Genomic DNA, 20206 nt, shown 5'->3' on the forward strand with positions numbered 1-20206 from the left:
GGCATTGAGACTTTACCCTTGATAAGTATTAGCTGTTCTGCTGTGCTCTTCATTGACTGATGTCCTCTTGTTTATTAGAATGTTAGAACATATATTTCTAGTACAGGATCAGAGACTATATATTTTTAAAATAGTTTAGGATAACTAATATTTTCACAAGTACTGTTTCATATTATAACAGTTTGAAAAAAATACTCCTTTCTTAATGTGCCCTCAGGAAATACCAGTACTCTTTAAATCTTTGTAATAATTAACATTTACTGGTCGTTTACTGTGTCCAAAGCATGTCCTGTTACTCTCTCATCTCTAACAACCGTATAAGGTAAATAGATTTTGGTGTCCTCATTTTGGTGAAGAAGAAACGGGAACCGTGGAAGGTTAAGCCGAAACCCCATCCCTGTACACGCCACACGCCAGATTTCCACTGACATTCTGTTATTGATCATCTCATTGATTATTGCCATATCCAAAATGTGGCCACCAGCAGGAAGTGAACATTCTGGGTGGGATGGGGTTTGAGTCCTGGTGTTATAGAAGTTTCAGGTCACAGATGGTTACAGATCAGGAGAGGAAGAAGAGTAGTGAATAGAATTAGCACTCTAGATGTTGAGGCCAAAACATTTTGTTCTTATTGCATGTATACATTTGCCTTTTTATATCCTCTTAGACTTTCCTGGCTGCACAGACTGACGGAACTGTAGTTTTGCCTAAGATCTAACACAGTTATTTCTTACTTAACATAAAATCCATCTCACTAGTGATCAGCTGCAAGAAGGCAGTTACCAGATTTCTTTATATTCCCCCTCTCCCAGTGTCTGGTACAGTGCCTGTCAGGTAGTAAGTTTTCAGAAATGTTGAATGAATTGAGCTGGCCTCATTTAATTATTTTAATCTTGACTCCTGCCTCTACCCAGATACCCATTGTCACATAAGGATTATAACAGTGAATCCTCAATATGAGGACAGAAGAACAAATCTACATTTCACAACTAAAAGGGGTTACGGGGGCTTCTCAGAGTTGTGAGTGTAGGTTTGAATATGGAAGTAATCTTTCCCAAAGACCTCATGTTATTTTATTTTATTTTTATTTTTATTTTTTTTAAAGATTTTATTTTAAAAGCAAAAATAAAAACATGGGGGTGCCTGGGTGTCTCATTTGGTTAAGTGTCCAACTCTTGGTTTTGGCACAGATCATGATCTCAGGGTTGTAAGATGGAGCTATGTGTTCTCTCTCTGCCCCTTCCCCCACTCATGCACACTTTCTCTTTCTCTAAATACATAAATAAAATCTTTTTTTTTTTTTTTAAGATTTTATTTACTTATTCATGAGAGACAGAGAGAGGCAGGCAGGCTCCTTACAGGGAGCCTGATGAGGGACTTGATCCCAGGACCCCAGCATCACGCCCTGAACTGAAGGCAGACGCTCAACCGCTGAGACACCCAGGGTCCCTAAATAAAATCTTTTTTAAAAACCAAACATTTTACTCTGAAAAGTGACAGAGTAAAGAAGTAGCACATACACTTCATCCAGATTTCCAAAGTTAGGTTTTTACTATGTTTACTTTATATGTCTTTTCTCTATATGTATAAGCACTTTTCTGTACCATTTAAGGGTAAGCTGCAAACCTGATGCTCTTTTATCCCTAAATATTTTGGTGTATATTTCCTAAAAACACAGCAGTCTCTTATATAACCAATATGAATATCAAAATCAGGAAATTGACACTGATTCCTTCCTACCTACAGATCTTATTCAGATTTCACCCAGTAATCTCCTTTTTAGGGAAAGAAAAAAAATCGAAAGAGTCCTAGAGTCAGCCTGGAGTCATTTGTGGCATTTAGTTGTCCTGTCACTTTAGTCTCATTTTGTTCTTGTCCTTCATGTCCTTGACATTCATGAATGTACAGGTTATTTTGTACATGGTCCCTCACTTTGCATTTGTCCCTCATGGTAACATTTAGACTATGCATTTTGGGCAGGAATATCACAGGAGAGATCCTGTTTCCTTTTCAGTGCGTCCTAACAGAGGTCACACAGGAACTTGCTGGTGATGTTGCACTGTGATCACTTGGAGGTGGTATCAGCCTGTTTTCTCTCACTTCCCACCCCCATCTCCCTATAGGAATTGTTACATTAGTAAGGATCTCATAGGGAGATATGTAAGACTGGAAATATCCTCATTTCTCACCAAATTTTTACCTACTGGTTAAGCACCCTAGATGATTCTTGACTGAAATGATTGTTACGATGTTTGCCAAATGGTCTTTTATCTCAGATTATTAACTCTTGAATTAACTGTGGTTTATTATTGAATGCAGACCACAGCTCTCAAGCTTGCTTATACATATGTCCCAGCAAATTAGACTTATATTTTTTTCTTTTGCGATACCTTTTTTAAAAGACTATTTTTTTAGAGCAATTTGAGGTTTATAGCAAAACTAAAAGGAAGCTAGAGATTTTCCATATCCTTCTAGCCTCCAAATACACACAGCCTCTCTCATCATCCATATCCCCTACCAGAGTGGCACACTTGTTACAAGGATAAACCTACAGCCACAAATCGTAACCACCCAAAGTCCATAGTCCACATTACGGTTCAGTGTTGGTGGTGTACATGGTATAGGTTTGGACAGGCGGATAATGGGACATGAATCCATCATTACGGTATCACATAGAGTATTTTCACATATAAAGTTATTAGGTGCTCATTTTCATAAAAGATTTAGCTGGAAATATTGATATTGGTAATTATTATTAATCAGTCCCTAATTTAGGTAGTGTTTTAGTTGCTTATGGTTAGGAGATCATACTCCCAACATTTATTCTTTTTATCTGATTAATAAACAGACAGTGAGGGTAATAGCTCAAGTGAATGCAATCTAGCTAGTGCAGGTATAGCCAGACACAAGAAGTAAATAACACGATTGCTTTTTATTTTATAGTTTGATACATATTTATTTTCATTTTCCAGTTGCAATTAACTTTAACTTCTCTGTTTTTTAATATTAATTTTTGAGGTACCGACCAAAGAGCAGATTTGTACTTGGAAGGAAAAGACCAACTTGGTGGTTGGTTTCAGTCTTCTTTACTAACAAGTGTGGCAACAAGGAAAAAAGCACCTTTTAAGTAAGTGTTATACCTAAGCCAAACAAGTCCTCGCACTCTGAGTACTTCTGCTGGGTACTTGCCAGTGTGCAAAGCTCTGCCCCAAGCAGTACATACAGGCATACCTCACTTTATTACGCTTCTCAGATACTGCATTTTTTTTTTTACAAATTGAAAACTCAGGACTTCCATGGAGGAAGTACCTGCAGATGTGGTGGAAACAGTAGAACCAGAATCAGAAGTGGAGTCTGAAGATAGAACTGAATTGTGCAATCTCATGATACAACTTTCACAGAGGAGGAAAGCTTCTCATGGATGGACAAAGAAAGTGGTGTCTTGAAATGGAATCGGCTCCTGGTGAAGAGGCTGTGAAGATTGTTGAAGTGACCACAAAGGATTTAGATAGAATATTACATCAATTTAGCTTATAAAGCAGCAGCAGAGTTTGAGAGGATTGGCTCCAGTTTTGATAGTAATTCTATCCTGGGTCAAATGCTATCAAACTTCACATGGTACAGAGTTGTTCATGAAAGGCCGAGTCAGTGTGGCAGGCTTCCTTGTCTTATTTTAAGAAATTGTCCCAGCCACCCCTGCCGGCAGCTGCCTCCACCCTGATCAGTAAGCAGCCATCAGTCTCCTCCAGCAAAAAGATCACAATTTGTTGAAATATCAGGGGATAGTTAACATTTTGTAGTGATAAAGTATTTCTAAATTAAGGTTTGTACACTGTTTTTTTTAGACATAATGCTACTGCACACTTAATATAGTACAGTGTAATGTAGTGGAAAGCAAAAAATTCCCTTGACTCGCTTTATTGCATAATCTGGAGCCAGACCTGCCTATCTCCAAGGACTGCCTGCATATAGAACACCTCCTTTATTAGCTTAGTCTTTTGTTTTATGAGAGAAATGAATTTGAAGTAAAAAAGAGAGACAAAGACAATACAGAGAAGTCTTGTTGCTGGTACACATTGTCGTTCCCACAAGAGGCAGTAACATCAGCATTGACTGGAACAGTGGCGACATCTGCGAACAGCTAGATCTTGAAATATGGGAAGACTGGGATCCCTGGGTGGCGCAGCAGTTTAGCACCTGCCTTTGGCCCAGGGCGCGATCCTGGAGACCCGGGATCGAGTCCCACGTCGGGCTCCCGGTGCATGGAGCCTGCTTCTCCCTCTGCCTGTGTCTCTGCCTCTCTCTCTGTGTGACTATCATAAATAAATAAAAATTAAAAAAAAATATGGGAAGACTTGTTACACAGGGGTGTAGAGAATGGTATTCTACGTTGACTGAAGACAGCTTGAGGTCAAATATTCTTTTTTTTTTTTAAAGACTTTTTTAAAAAATTTTTATTTATTTTTTATTTTATGATAGTCACAGAGAGAGAGAGAGAGGCAGAGACATAGGCAGAGGGAGAAGCAGGCTCCATGCACCAGGAGCCCGACGTGGGATTCGATCCCGGGTCTCCAGGATCGCGCCCTGGGCCAAAGGCAGGCGCCAAACTGCTGCACCACCCAGGGATCCCAAGTCAAATATTCTTATACACAAATGATTAATGAACATTCCTGTTGTGAATTGTATTAGATTAGATATTCTTAATAAGCTACAGATCATTGATTTTCCTTATTTAAGTGAGTGGATAGAGAATCAGAACAATTCTTAAATAGCTTAAGATTTTTGCTGCCTCACAATGAAAATCCATCCCAGAACAATTTACATATTTGTTTCTAATATAACATGCTTTTATTTTTTTAAAAGATTTTATTTATTTATTCATTAGAGAGTTGGGGGGCAGAGACACCAGCAGAGGGAGAAGCAGGCTTCATGCAGGGAGCCCGATATGGGACTCAATCCCGGACTCTGGGATCACGCCCTGAGCCAAAGGCAGATGCTCAACCACTGAGCCACCCAGGCATCCTTATAACATGCTTTTAAAAGCGAGTAGAACAACAGATATATATTTGCCTCAAATTGTCTTTTTGAAGTAATTTTGAAATGATAATCTGTTCTTTTTAAGACATACTTTTTCCTGGTTAGTTTTAATGATCAAAATCAATACATAATAAATGCTCAGGAATTTATTTACTTATTTAAATATTTTATTTATTTATTCATGAGAGACAGAGAGAGAGAGGGAGAGAGAGAGGAACAGACACTGGAAGAGGGAGAAGCAGGCTCCATGCAGGGGGCCCGACGTGGGATTCGGATTCGATCCCGGGTCTCCAGGATCACACCCTAGGCTGAAGGCGGTGCTAAACTGCTGAGCCACCTGGGCTGCCCTCAGGAAATATTTATGTAGTGAATGTAAACATCAAAAATTTTTCTGTGTGGGCAGCCTGGGTGGCTCTGCGGTTTAGCACTGCCTTTGGCCCAGGGTGTGGTCCTGGGGGCCCAGGATCAAGTCCCACATCAGGCTCCCTGCATGGAGCCTGCTTCTCTCTCTGCCTGTGTCTCTGCCTCTCTCTCTCTCTCTCTCTCGAATAAATAAATAAAATCTTTAAAAAAAATTTTTTTTCTGTGTATAAGTAGAGAGTTCCTATCAATCTTGATACATAAGCGGCTGAGATTTAGACTTTTTTTTTTATAGATTTTATTTATTTATTTATGAAAGACCCAGAAAGAGAGGCAGAGACACAGGCAGAGGGAGGAGAAGCAGGCTCCATGCAAGGAGCCTGACGTGGGATTTGATCCTGGGCCCCCAGGACCACACCCTGGGTCAAAGGCAGCGCTAAACCGCAGAGCCACCCAGGCATCCCTGAGATGTAGACTTTAAGAAAAGCTTTCATCCATAATCTGTCAAGAAAAATCCTGGTTTTTTTTGTTAAGCTAAGATACTCTTTTTAAGCTCTAAGTGATCTTCAATGAGGTCATTATAATTGTGTTTATTATCAAAATGGCTGATTTGTCTTCTTAGGACAGTGGTCGTTCATGGGTTTACCCTTGGAGAAAAGGGAGAAAAGATGTCCAAGTCTCTTGGGAATGTCATCGATCCTGATGTGGTCATCAATGGAGGACAAGTAGGTGGTTCTCTAAAACTTTTTTTTTTTTTTTTTTAAGATTTTATCCATTTACTCATGAAAGACAGAGACAGAGAGGCAGAGACACAGGCCGAGGGAGAAGCAGGCTTCCTGCAGGGAACCTGATGTGGGACTTGATCTCGGGACCTGGGATCACGCCCTGAGCTCAAGGCAGACACTTAACTGCTGAGCCACCCAGGTGTCCCTGTTTTTGTTTTTATTTTTTTTTTTAATTAAAATATTTTTTATTATTATTTTTAAAAGATTTTTATTTATTTATTCATGAGAGACACAGAGAAAGGCAGAGACATAGGCAGAGGGAGAAGCAGGCTCCCTGCAGGGAGTCCAATGCCGGACTTGATCCCAGGACCCCAGGATCACACCCTGAACCAAAGGGAGACATTCAACCACTGAGCCACCTGTGGCCCTAAAACTTTTGTTTTAAGACTTTTAAGTTGGCAGCCAAAACCTTAATGTAGTTATTTCGATGTAAAATGACAATAACAACGAAACTATCTTTTAGGCTAATAACAGATGACTTATCATGTTTTAAATCTAAACTCTTTTTTTTCCTCCCAAATTTTTATTTAAATTCTAGTTAGTTAACATGTAGTGTAATATTGGCTTCAGGAGTAGAATTTAGTGTAAATGTAGACTCTTAAATAATACATGATTTTAATGAAAAAGGGAAGTGCTGGGATTGTGGCCCAGTTGACTAATTTCAAGTTTGAATCTATGTTATAGGTCCTGAGCCATGCTATCCCTCCCCTGTTTTTTTTTTTTAAGGTTGATTTATTTATTTCAGAGACTGCACGTGTGTGCGAGCATGGGGAGGGGGCAGAGGGAAGGAGGGAGAGAGAGAGAAGCAGACTCCTCATTGAGCATGGAGCCCACACGGGGCTCCATCTCATTACCCTGAGATCATGACCTGAGCCACAATCAAGAGTTAGACGCTTAACTGACTGAGCCACCCAGGCATGACCTCCCCTTTTTTAAATTAAACTTCAAAAATTTGTTAAAATTTTTACAGTTACATGGAAACAGTGTAAGAAAAAAATTTAGATTGCAACTTCATGTTTCACTATTATATTCTTGGAAATTATACACTTTAAAGCAAGTCATTAATGAACATCATATCTGGGGTTGCTGATAATTTATTTTGGAGTTAGTTTCAGAAAAGAAATTACTTGTCTGTTATTTTACTCCTCTGGCTTTTTACTGCCATCCTAATGCCCAGTAATCCTTGCTCTGTGTAAGGCGAGTCCTGGAAGGGAGTGCAGCCCTTCCAAGACCCCCTCCACCATCGCTGAGGCATCAGGGCCCCACTCCCGCCACCAGCTCTAGTCCATGGATGTGTCAGGCTCATCCGCATCCGCACACACAACCAGACTGCAGCGTGCACTCTTCGGCCCAGTGTTGTTTTTCACAGGCAGCTGACTCCTGAGGTTGTTAGCCCTTATTTCATGACAGTGCAGGTATATCTTATCCACATGTCGTGCTTAAATAGTGCTCAAGAGGAATACCTAAAACATTTGTTCACCTAATGAATTGAAAGCCATTTAAACGTTTATGTCTTTTTCGTCCACTGAAAGGATCAGAGCGCAGAGCCTCCCTACGGTGCTGATGTCCTGCGCTGGTGGGTGGCTGAGTCCAATGTCTTCACTGAAGTGACCATCAGCCCGTCTGTACTTAATGCTGCCAGAGATGATATTAGCAAGGTCAGAGTCCCTCTTCTTCCTATTTCTGAATACGAAGTTAGCGAAATAACTTTAAAAAAAAAAAATGAGGAACATTTTGTTTGGTATCACAAAATGAAAATGAGTTTCCACACGTTGTGAGCATTTAAAGATATCTTGTGTTTAAAAATATTAATAGTGTAATCCTAAAGTTTTATGTACTGTACTTGGTATTTTATAAAATATAGCCTAATACAAAATTAATTTTATATACTTTCATGTGCTCAATGACCTTTCACCTTTTATTCCATTTATTTTTATTTTTGCCTGTGAAGCAGGTGAAAATAACACTCTTACCTATATAGATGAACAAATTGGGCCACTAATAGCTAATTTGCCTGTAAAAGGTTAGTAAGAAATATAATGAAATGTCAGTCCATGTGTAAAGTCCGGTGGTGGTTTCTACAACTCAGCTACTGAAATGAGAGTCTCTTTTTTTGGCATTTGTAGTCTCAGGAATGATCTTTAAAAAATGTCCCATTAAGAAAATAACATGAAAAAAAAAAAAAAGAAAGTAACATGAGTTGTATAAAAATTATAGAAAAATAAAATAACTTCAGTAAGAATTGAAGGCCTCCTATATTTTTTGACTGCATATTTTTTCTCGATATTAATAGCTCAGGAATACACTCCGCTTTCTCTTGGGAAATGTCGCTGGTTTCAACCCAGAAACAGATTCCATTCCTGTTAACAATATGCATGTCATAGACCAGTACATGCTGCACTTGCTGCAGGATTTAGCAAACAAGGTAAGTACAAATTAATAAGCTTCTGGAAAACAGAAATATGAGCACTGCCGAGTGTTGAGATTGTGAGTTGTGTGCAAGCAGAACAGACATTATTAGAAGTAGTGGCTGTAGCACTAAGCAGAGTTACACTTGACCAGTTCTGCACATTCCCAATATTGCCAGGTTGACTTTAGGTATGTGAAGTTTCAGTTCTTTCCTGGTTTTTCTTTTTCTTTCTTTTTTTTTTTTTTTTTGATTCTTATTTTTTTTTTTTTAAGATTTTATTTATTTATTCATGAGAGACAGAGACGGGCAGAGGGAGAAGCAGGCTCCATGCAGTGAGCCTGATGTGGGACTCGATCCCAGGTCTCCAGGATCAGGCCCCAGGCTGAAGGCGGCGCTAACCCGCTGAGCCACCCAGGCTGCCCCTTTCCTGGTTTTTCAAAAAACTAGCAGCACCGGGTGTAAACAGTAGGCCCAGGCTGCCCCTCAGACTCCGTTTCCCTCCCAAGATTAGCTTTTAGATATTTCTCCCAACAGGAAGGAATAAAGAAGGCCTCTATTTTATCTGTAGTTACCTCTCAAAGTATAGAAATACCTGAAATGACTATTCTGTGTGTTTCGTAAGATGTTTTCTCTTTATATATAAACCCAGATAATGTGTGTTTTCTCAAGTTAGACATGTGGCTGCTCCCATGTACCCGTACGTCAGAGACACACCTGCAGACTTTTGCCCAATTTTACTTTTCAGGCCTAAATGAGGGAACACTGGCAACTTGCACTCTTTGCTGTTTTCATATGGTGTGGGTTTTTTTTTTTTTTTATAAATTTATTTTTTATTGGTGTTCAATTTGCCAACATATAGAATAACACCCAGTGCTCATCCCGTCAAGTGCCCCCCTCAGTGCCCGTCACCCAGTCACCCCTACCCCCCGCCCACCTCCCCTTCCACCAGCCCTAGTTCATTACCCAGAGTTAGGAGTCTCTCATGTTCTGTCTCCCTTTCTGATATTTCCCACTCATTTTTTCTCCTTTCCCCTTCATTCCCTTTCACTATTTTTTATATTCCCCCAATGAATGAGACCATATAATGTTTGTCTTTCTCCGATTGACTTACTTCACTCAGCATAATACCCTCCAGTTCCATCCACGTCGAAGCAGATGGTGGGTATTTGTCGTTTCTAATGGCTGAGGAATATTCCATTGTATACATAGACCACATGTTCTTTATCCATTCATCTTTCGGTGGACACCAAGCTCCTTCCACAGTTTGGCTATTGTGGACATTGCTGCTAGAAACATCGGGGTGCAGGTGTCCTGGCGTTTCACTGCATCTGTATCTTTGGGGTAAATCCCCAGCAGTGCAATTGCTGGGTCATAGGGCAGGTCTATTTTTAACTCTTTGACGAACCTCCACATAGTTTTCCAGAGTTTTCCAGCTGCACCAGTTCACGTTCCCACCAAGCTGCAGGAGGGTTCCCCTTTCTCAGATGGTGTGGTTTATCATTTAAAACCTGAACCCTTCTTTTGAGGAGTGTTCTTATGTAGTTTCCAGAATAGAATGTTCATTATTTTCTGATTGTTGAATTCAATACCCCAAAATGTCTTAAGGATCCTCAGTCACTCTTGCATGTCTCCTGTTTTGTATCCATCTGCCTTTGAAACATCGTTTGAAAAGGTACACATTTTGCCCATGACGGCTTGCATTATTGTTTGCTTACCCCAACTTCCAATTTATTTTGACTTTTGTTCCCTAGATTACCGATTCATATAAACAGTATGATTTTGGAAAAGTTGTTCGGCTGTTACGAGCATTTTATACCAGAGAGCTCTCTAACTTTTATTTCAGCATAATCAAAGACAGGTATGTATGACTGGATATTAAAACATTCAAAAAAAATAAATAAAACATTCAGATCTTTCTTGAGTGTCTACTTGGCAAGTGTTGGGTGTACAGGGGTGAGCAAGAAGGGCAGCGCTGTGCAGTTAAGTTGAGTTCTTCAGTCAAGTGAGCATACACACCTCATAGTGTGATGATGTAAAGAGATCATATAAGGAATGTGCTTTGTGCCATGTTGATCGAGGGAGCGGGTGCTAATATGAGGTGACGAATATAGTACCTCTTCTCAGGAGTTTGTAAATTTTAATGAGGAGAGACCAACATACAGGCACCTGTTACCACAATAGCATCACGTTAAGATCAGACCCTTTTAGGGGAAGGCTTGGTGCTTGGACTTCGTTGATAGCAACCAAGCCAACGTGAGGGTCAGCCCCGACGCCTAGCACCTCAAGGGTTGTAACTCCCAGTCCTCTGCACGCGCTGATAAGATTGTAAGATACGTACCATCAACTAACATGTTAGTCGTCCTCCAGCATGCAGTTAGCTCTCTCAAAGACAGAACTGGATGCAGCACAGCCGCTAAGAGAGGTTTTGGAGGAGGTGAGCACACCCGGACGGAGGAAAGTGGAATAGAGGACTTACAGATTAAGTCCTATGACAGCATCTTATTCTTAAATTAGACGTAGGGTTAGCTGCTGTAGGAGTGAACCGCCTGAGGCGCGTCCTGCGTCCTCCTGGCTCGGCACTCTCCTGTCCCCTGCTGAGCACGTTGGTCTTGTCCAGGCTCTACTGTGAGAAGGCAGGTGACCCCAAACGGCGCTCCTGCCAGACCGCATTGGCCGAAATTCTGGATGTCATGGTTCGTTCTTTTGCTCCCATTCTTCCTCATTTGGCTGAAGAAGTGTTCCAGCACGTACCTTATGCTAAAGGTAAGGAATATTCGCTTGGTCCTCGAAATGAGAAGGACCCTTGATGAGGGTCGTGACTTCTGATTTCACCCACTTCGTGGAAGGGGCACTTTCTCGCCCACAGTGAGCACTTTGTAGAGAACATGTCTCGGGCCTTTCGTCTTTTCTGCACTTGATTGTTGCGGAGCAGCATGGATTTCTGGGTGGCCATCAGGCCACCTTGACAGGGTGCCTTCTGCAGTGTGTGAGCGGCTTGACTATGCTGCAAAATCGGTTTTTCCTCAATATCTAAATGTCTGAAATATATTTTAGGTTTTTTAAAAACCAAGTGTAGTGCCTTTTAATGAATGATTTTATAATAATTTTTTCCCTCTGATTGTATTAAGCTTACAGAGAATCAGTAACTACAAAAATCTAGAAGAGGAGGAAAAGCCACTCATAATCTTACTCTCCAGAGACAACTATTGTTAATATTGGGATCTTTTTTTCTGTTTTACTTTCTTTGAGGTATCCTTTTTTCCCTTTGGGATCTTATTATATGTATTTTCCTTTGTTTAGATTTCCAAAGGTGAATATAAATGTTTGGTAAGCATTTAGAATGGCTCCATAATATTTGCCATAAATACCAATTCTTATTTCCCATGAACAGTAAAATATTTAATGGTTAGTGCATTCTCTATAGTTTAGAATATATGTAAATTATTTTACTTTTGTTTATTTATTATTCTTTTGTTTCAAAGAACCCAAGAGTGTATTTCGTACTGGGTGGATTAGAACTAGTTCTATCTGGAAGAAGCCTGGATTAGAGGAAGCGATAGAGAGCACGTGTGCCATGCGAGATTCGTTCCTTGGAAGCATCCCTGGTAAAAACACAGCCGAGTACGAGGTTATCATTGTGATCGAGCCTGGGCTGCTTTTTGAGATAATAGAGGTGAGTGGCGGTATGTCCCTTTGAAAGTGAGGTTAGTGTCCTAAAGTTTCACCTGACATTTGGCTTTTAAAAATCTCTGTATAAGTAAGATTTTTTTAGTTTAGTAATCTTGTAATCCTGAATACTATCACGGATTCTTTGTTTCCTCCTTTTCGATATTTCCTCTCCCTTCTCTTACAAAACATGTACTCTCTTGCTACGTCCTTCATTAGTGGGGGCAGGGAAGTTGCAACAAGTCCTATCTGAAATGCAGATTCTCAGGGCTATTTAGGTAAGTGATAGAAACTAATGACATTATTACACTACACAAAACTTGAGGGTTTTGTGTTAAGGGCCTAGTTTTCTGTGAATTTTGTCCATCTGGACTAGGTTCAAAGCAAATCTAAAAAAATATTTCCCTCTTTTTCTCAGGAGATATTTTTTAAAACAAAAACAAAAAATTTTTTATTTATTCATGAGAGACACAGAGAGAGAGAGAAAGAGAGAGAGAGAGAGGCAGAGACGCAGAGACACAGACAGAGGGAGAAGCAGGCTCCATGCAGGGAGCCCGATGCGGGACTCGATCCCGGGTCTCCAGGATCACAGCCTGGGCCGAAGGCAGGCACTAAACTGCTGAGCCACCCGGACTGTCCTTCTCAGGAGATTTGAAGAAAATTCATTTGCTCCAGCAAATTGCCATGCCATCTCAAAGCATTCATCCTATTTTTATTTCCAGAGAGACCATTAGGATTTTCTTCTTGGGATTCTTAATATTTTCTTTCTTTTTTTTTTTAAGATTTTATTTATTTATTCATGACAGACTCACACACACACAGAGAGAGAGAGAGAGAGAGAGAGGCAGAGAGACAGGCAGAGGGAGAAGCAGGCTCCATGCAGGGAGCGCGACGTGGGACTCAATCCTGGGTCTCCAGGATCACGCCCTGGGCTGAAGGCGGCGCTAAAACCCCCTGGGCCACCAGGGCTGCCCGGGATTCTTAATATTTTCTTTGAAGTTTTACTGCTATCATAGATTTGCTAAAAATGACCAACTCATTTGGTCAGTAAGCTCAGTTTAAAATTTTAGTAATGTAATTTAGATTTGAGGTTTACAGTCTGTAGGAGATTGTTGATCAGATTATTTCAGTAAGATGTTCATTCACATTTTAAAATTCGTAAGTTGGGAGGCACCTGGATGGCTCAGTCGGTTCAGTGTCTAGCTCTTGATTTCCGCTCAGGTCATGATCTCTGGGTCATGGGATTGAGCCCCGTGCTGGGCTCACGCTCAGCACAGAGTCTGTTAGAGATTCTATCTCTTTTTTTCCCTTTGTCTAACCTCCTGCACATGTGTGCTCTAAAATAATTTTTTTTTTAAGATTTTATTTACTTATTCACAAGAGACACAGAGAGAGGCAGAGACACAGGCAGAGGGAGAAGCAGGCTCCATGCCTGATGTGGGACTTGATCCCGGGACTCCAGGATCACGCCCTGGGCTGAAGGTGGCGCTAAACCACTGAGGCCACCCAGGTGCCCCAATAAATAAATGTTTAAAAAAATAAAGTGTATGTGCCGGGAGGCTCTGACTCCTTTATTTTATAAGCAAGGGTACTGAAGACCATTGTAACTGTGGCCTAGCCAAGGCTACATATACATAGCCTAGTTTTGGGTTTTCCTCCTACATGTTGTGTGTCTTTTGACTCCATGAGTTCTTAAGTTAAAAAAAATACGGGTTGTTTGGATCATTTATACTGGAAAAAGTAGTTTGGGATTTTAAAAAATAATGTATTTTTCTTAGGGATTACACTAAGTGGCTCTTACTTGGAATCCTGCATCTATGAATTACTAACTGCATGAACTTGTTAAGACCAAATTAAGCTCTCTGAATTGCCTGTTTTTTCTTGAGTTTTTAAAAAATTTTTGTTTGAGAGAGTACACAAGCCGAGGGGGGGGAGGGGGGACAGGGGAGAGTTTCAAGCAGGCTCCACACTCACACAGAGCCTGACATGGGCCTCAAGCCCATGACCCTGGGATCGTGACCTGAGCTGAACTCAGGAGTCGGCCACTTAACTAAGCCACTCAGGTGCCCCTTGACTTACTTATTTTTTTTTAAAGGAATGTCTGTATTGCCTTATAAACTCATTTTGAAGAGAATTACAAGGAAAAATGTAAAAATGCTTATCAAACATCTAACTTTATTCACTTCAGAATACAGTACATAGTCTCTGTGTTATTCAGTTGCCACCATTGGTCTGTTGCTAAAAGCAGGTCTGTTTCCTTACACCTCTCCTAGGGTGGGAGGCAGGACACAGGGAACACAGTGAAAGCCTGGGCTCCGAGGTAACGGACCTGGGCTAGACGGGCAGCTCCGCCACTTACTGCTTGAGAACCATGAGGAAGTAGTCGCTCTGAGCAGGTTTCCTTGTTTGGAAAATGGGGATAAGAAACGCTGTGGTGATTAGAATGACGGACATTTAGCACCCAGCACAGTGAAGCGCCTGGCGTAGAGTATATTACGTACAGAGTACGGGCGGGCTGTTGCCTGAAAATATTTTAGTTAAAACCTCTCATTCTAGGGGCGCCTGGGTGGCTCAGTAGGTTAAGCGGCCGAGTCTTGACTTCAGCTCAGGGTAGTGGGATCAAGGCCACTGCTCATCAGGGAGTCTGCATGAGATTCTCTGCCTCCCCCATCCCCCTGCTCTCTAAAACTAAAAACAAAACACAACAAAAATCCCTTTCCTTCCTGTAAGAATTGATTTAATAAGATCAACTTAGGAGATCATGGTACCAAAGGGTCACGCATTGGATGCCAGAATTTGCAGTGAACCCATAGACGGTCACTCTGACGTCCTATTCCCAGATGCTGCAAGCGGAGGAGACTTCCAGCACCTCTCAGCTGAACGAGCTAATGATGGCTTCCCAGACAACTCTACTGTCTCAGGATCCACCACTCGTAACCACAGATGTAATCGAGCGCCAAGGGACGTTCCTGATCAACCTAGAAGGTAAGGAGGAGACGAGAGGAATCGGTGGGACCCAGACAACAGGGATAATCCCAGTCACCTCCAGCTTTGCGGTGGATCAGGTCTGACCTAAAGGCAAATATGTTCTTGGAACATCTTTTTATGGCAACTGGCTAATAAGTTTGTAAACCTACTCTCCGAAGTGTCCTGCTTGAACTTGCAACAGGGCCAGAGCCAGGCGAGGGCTTCCCTTCCCCGTGGCTAAGGGTCATGGTAGGTGACACGGGGTGGCCTCCCTCTTTCGTGTCTTGCTTCCTTGGCACCCAGGATCCCAGGACTGCCTAGGTTGCTCCCGCCCCGGTGTGGACTCTGAAATTTCTCCCTTGCACACCGTACATGAAGAGCTAGCCGTTCTTAACGCAGGGCTGAGAAGTTGGACAGAGCCCTTCCCACCATGGCATCTCGTGAGCAGACGGCTCGCGGGCATTTGAGAGAGGATTTTTGTCGGCCTTGTTCATTCCCCGCGGCGGTGTGCACGGAAACATGACCCTGTGGGAACGGTGACCTGCCTGTGTTCCTCGAGGTGTTTAGGTGCCTTCAGGAGGTGGGAGGCCCCATCATGGGCCTCAGTCTACATGTGAGGCCTGGAAGCACTGACCAGGTAGTAAAGATGCTCACCAGCTTTTGAAAGTGTGAACGTACATTCTTCGTCTGACGGCTAGAAAGTAACTTTCCTTACTGTAATAAATTCACTCTGAAGTCTGGGAGTATTGACAGTGGAGACATTTTTGTCTCCTTTTGTCTAAACCAAGAATTTTTTTTTCTTTTTTGAGGTAGGGGCGAGATGTGGAGGGAGGGGCAGAGGGACAGCTAGAGAGAATCCTAGGCGGGCTCCACATCCTGCTTGGAGCCCGACCCCAGACGCCCCTACACCAAGGTTTATGTGGGGACACTGCAGTTGTCACCGTGGTTTGGCTCTTTCTACAACTCTTGTGTAGCTGTAGCAGGAGGGTCACTTATCAGAACGGTGCCCAGATGAAGAGCTAGAGGCCTGCGCTGCCTGAGGAGATCAGAACTCCGAGACCCGGGGAGAATCCGTTAACCTCTCAGGGTTTCTGCTTCCTCAGCGGTCTTCAGTGGTCGGGGTGTGAGTCCATGTCACAGCTGGTGACGGAATGTGGGAAACGAAGTCATACGGACTGGCTTTACCCAAGGGAGGGAGAAAGCTTTGAAAAAGGAACACTGGCAAAACCAGTCAGTCGATAGGAAATAGGGAGACCAGGTGAACGCCCCTCAGTGTCTTCCTGAATCTTTCTCACAGGTGGTGATATTCGCGAAGAGTCTTCATATAAAGTAATTGTCATGCCAACTACCAAAGAAAAATGCCCTCGTTGTTGGAAGTACACAGCTGAGTCTTCAGATACACTCTGCCCCCGATGCGCAGAAGTCGTCAACGGAAAGTAAGAGCTCAGCGTGCTGGCGGCAGCTCTGTGAGCAAGAAGGCGTTGAGAGTTCCAATGGACTCTTCACAACACCAGGAAGAAGCAAGCCTAGATTTAGGTCGTGAGTGGAGGAGCAGTAGTGTAAGGGGCAAATTCAGAATTACAAGCTTTTCCTGTACCTAAATATGCAGATGGACCTACACATATCCATAATGGATTTATTGAGAACAGATACACTGAAGAATGTGTGACTTTAAATGTGGCTGACCAGAAAAGTTTTATATTTTATAAAGCTTCTTGACTCAGTATTTAAGTTCTATAATGTCTAAAAATAAAGGCATCTGGAAATTGATTCTGAAGTTGCAAAAATCAAGTAAAAAAATATGGTCTCCGAGGAGAATGGCAGAGGTGCGTTTCCCTTAGAAAAAAAGATTTCATTCGGCCTCACTAGTGAACATTATCCTTTGTGCAACAGTTAGGTTTTTTTGTTTGCATTAGAAAGAAAACATCACCGAACTTGTTATTCTTGCACAAGAGGAGGAAACAAAATATAAATACTTATATTTATGAATGTTGAAACATGAAAGCTGAAAATTTATTTCACTAATATACATAAGTTCACAACAATGAACAGACACAGAAAATAGAAGTATGTACAGAATGTCACTACTTACAGTACATTACAGTAGGTAACAGCATTTTATAAACAGTTCAGGATTGGATTAAAACCTTTACAGGGACGACTAATTCTATTCAGCAGACAACTTTTAGAAGCCCAACAAATTCATTCCTGTCAGGGTGAGGGAGGGTTTTCGCTGTTGCTATGGAGTACTTTAAAAATATCTGTCTCTTATAAATGAATGAACCACAGCAACTCTTAAGTGAACATTATATTCCATGAAAGCTTAATATTATTAAATCTGTTTTAATTTTAAGTTGTAATCAACCATTAAAAAAAAAAAAAGCAATTTAAATGTAATAGTGCTTACTTTGACCTTAGATGAATTTTTCTACCAAAGGTGAAACTCTCCATTTCTTATTTTCTTTTTGCAAAAGTATGAAGCATTTAGAAGGTCGGTGCTATGTTCCTCTTCACCTATGTTTATGTGGCTCTTCTAAGTTCTACATCTAAACACAACCTGTAATGTAGAAGTTATGATTATTTGAAAACACTTCTGTTTCCTTCAGCATTATGCAGTGGAATTTAACAAGGTACAGATGCCTAGGTTACTGTTGATGCCTAGGTGAAGAAAGGTGTGTGGGGCGTGGGGCGTGGGTGGGAGTTCTCTCTGGAGAGACACTACTAGTTACTGGCTTCCAAGCAGGAAGTGCGACCCACCTTTGTTTCAGAAATCACCCATTCTTCATGAAATCTAATTTTTATTTGTGGCTCTTCATTGTTACAGAATGTGTACATAGGTATTTCTTCTCTCAGATTTATTTTAAAAAAGCCCTTGATGAAACAGTAAGACATTTAACTGCTTTTATTAACCTTATAACTCAGAATTGCCTTAAAATTCCTTGAATGGTAAATCTTAGGATTACAAATGTAACTACAGGTTTGTAATTCAATGATTTGTTATGATCCTATGAGCCATATTTCAGCTTATTAATAATCTCAACAATCCCCAAGTTTATGTTTCCTACCAGAATGAGTCTAACCAGCTTTATCATCTAACATGTTTATTAGGTACTCCCTCTCCCCCCAAAAGTGATAATAGAATCAAAGTGAGGATTTAAAGTTTCTTTGGCCAGCCTCCAAAATTCGTAACTACTTTCTGAGTATTTAGAAAAATCACAGGAAGAACGAATCTTTTAGAATGCATGTAACATGACTACATAAAGCTAGGCCGGTTTACAAGAAATCTATGACTGCGTCTGGACGGGCCTGCGGAGATCCAAGCAGAGGCTGAGAGGCTGGACCAGCGTAAAGGACCTGTTCCGTGCTGCTACTGGACAGAGCGTGTATCTCCATCAGACTTCCAGGCCCTCACCCAAATATTCAAGATGTCTTAAAGCTTTATCTTTCAAGATTTTTAAAGTAAATGGTAATCATTAAGTTTTAGACAATTATTCTTATTTGGGTGTGATCCTTCAGTTAAAAAGAATTTACACTGGGATATTCTCAAACATGAGACTTTTCTTTATATTCTTGAGGGGCATATTCCTCAACTCCACAAGTTGCTAAAGTTGGCTTCTTACAAATACGTGAAGCAACAAACTTCTTTATCACAATGAGTTACTATGAATAACAATCGTGATCCATGACAGAGATCGATAATTGCACCGTATGGCTACATTCCAAAGATACACCGTAATAAATACTCGGTATTTGTAGAGCTCAAAGCACTTTTTATAGAGTTTTGGTTAATCTGGTTTTAATCGACAAATAATTATTCAGCACTTGGACTGCTCTAGGCACTCTAGGGTACAAAATTAGTTGTATTTTATTCTCTCAACCCAGCTGTGAGGTAGGTTTGCAAAGCTGTAATATCACTAGACCTTTTCTGTATTATTCCCAAGAACAGATAACGTTACCGTATCCCAGAAGCAGACATTTCTAAACACTCGTAGGAAAAATAAATTGGACTTAAATTTTTAGCATCTTTGCCCTTTTTTTTAAACATAAATTTTACAAGATAATACATTTTTACAATTACCTGATGTGGATACAACTTTGAATCTTGGCAAAAAGTAAATCTTAACTTACACTGTAATTAATTTTGCTTTGTTGCTTGCATCTCAGATTCTCAACTTTGGCAAGTACAACAGGTTAAGGGTTCTGTTCAGTGTCCTTTCTGATGAATATGATGATCTCGAACCCATTCCTCCTCCAAAGCAAGGTCATCCTCCTCCGGTGGCGGCAGCATAACCTCTGGGAAAGAACCTGTCCGCATCCAGAACTCCAGGCAGCAGCCCAGTATGTTGGATTTAAGCATGCCGACAAAAGCGAGTGGATGGTTCTCTAATTTTACTGATGGGGACTATACATGAACACATTTAAATTTAACTACAATAACATTTCAAGTACGAAATATAGAATCTGATAATAAGAACATAATCTGTAAATTATAACCCATTTGAAATAGCAAAGTTTACCCATTAAGCTACTTAAGTGCTTAAATTAGAAATAAACAGTAAAACATCTGTTAGTAATTAATGGTATAATTGATATTTGTTTGTATTTTACCTCCAATGTTAACCAAAGGAGTGGAATTTAGCCAGGACTGCACTTTTAAAAAGTAGTATGTATTTTTTATTTTACAAAAGAAGAAAGACATACACTTCCTCCATAAAATTCCAGATCTTACTATGTAAAATTACCATGCACTAAGAGAGTCACACGGTTTTAGACCGTTTTCAGTACTGAAGGGTCATAAGGAAGGGAGAGAGATGGCTTCCACAGCCTCAATGAGGTGTAAGGCTAAACCATATTGCCCGTGGTTTTCTGGTAAAAGCTCGATTACTTTAGTTACTAATTTAGCCGTTGTTGCGATTGGCACATCCGTGTTTTGAAGATCTTGGGGATTCTGCAAACGGGACACAAGAATAACCCATCAGCA

At 40.9% G+C, this 20206-nt stretch overlaps 2 protein-coding genes across 5 annotated transcripts in view; one reads left to right on the forward strand and one right to left on the reverse strand.

The window, feature by feature from the left end:
• Positions 1 to 16995, forward strand: part of IARS2 (isoleucyl-tRNA synthetase 2, mitochondrial) — a 61269-nt gene extending 44274 nt beyond the window's left edge. Inside the window, exons 15-23 of the mRNA XM_025991301.2 lie at positions 3019 to 3127; positions 6020 to 6122; positions 7715 to 7840; positions 8476 to 8607; positions 10344 to 10450; positions 11210 to 11355; positions 12075 to 12265; positions 15099 to 15243; positions 16523 to 16995. Coding sequence (XP_025847086.2) covers positions 3019 to 3127; positions 6020 to 6122; positions 7715 to 7840; positions 8476 to 8607; positions 10344 to 10450; positions 11210 to 11355; positions 12075 to 12265; positions 15099 to 15243; positions 16523 to 16665 — 1202 coding nt within the window. The 3' untranslated portion in view covers positions 16666 to 16995. The remainder of the gene's footprint in view (positions 1 to 3018; positions 3128 to 6019; positions 6123 to 7714; positions 7841 to 8475; positions 8608 to 10343; positions 10451 to 11209; positions 11356 to 12074; positions 12266 to 15098; positions 15244 to 16522) is intronic.
• Positions 16996 to 17206: 211 nt separating this feature from the next.
• The window catches only part of RAB3GAP2 (RAB3 GTPase activating non-catalytic protein subunit 2), a 98762-nt gene continuing 95762 nt past the window's right edge, over positions 17207 to 20206 (reverse strand). For all 4 annotated transcript variants that reach the window (XM_072759555.1, XM_025991300.2, XM_025991299.2 and 1 more), the window contains exon 35: positions 17207 to 20173. In XM_072759555.1, coding sequence (XP_072615656.1) covers positions 20018 to 20173 — 156 coding nt within the window. In that variant the 3' untranslated portion in view covers positions 17207 to 20017. The remainder of the gene's footprint in view (positions 20174 to 20206) is intronic.

The sequence above is a fragment of the Vulpes vulpes genome, chromosome 5 (assembly GCF_048418805.1).
Source record: "Vulpes vulpes isolate BD-2025 chromosome 5, VulVul3, whole genome shotgun sequence".
Classification (NCBI taxonomy): Eukaryota; Metazoa; Chordata; class Mammalia; order Carnivora; family Canidae; genus Vulpes; species Vulpes vulpes.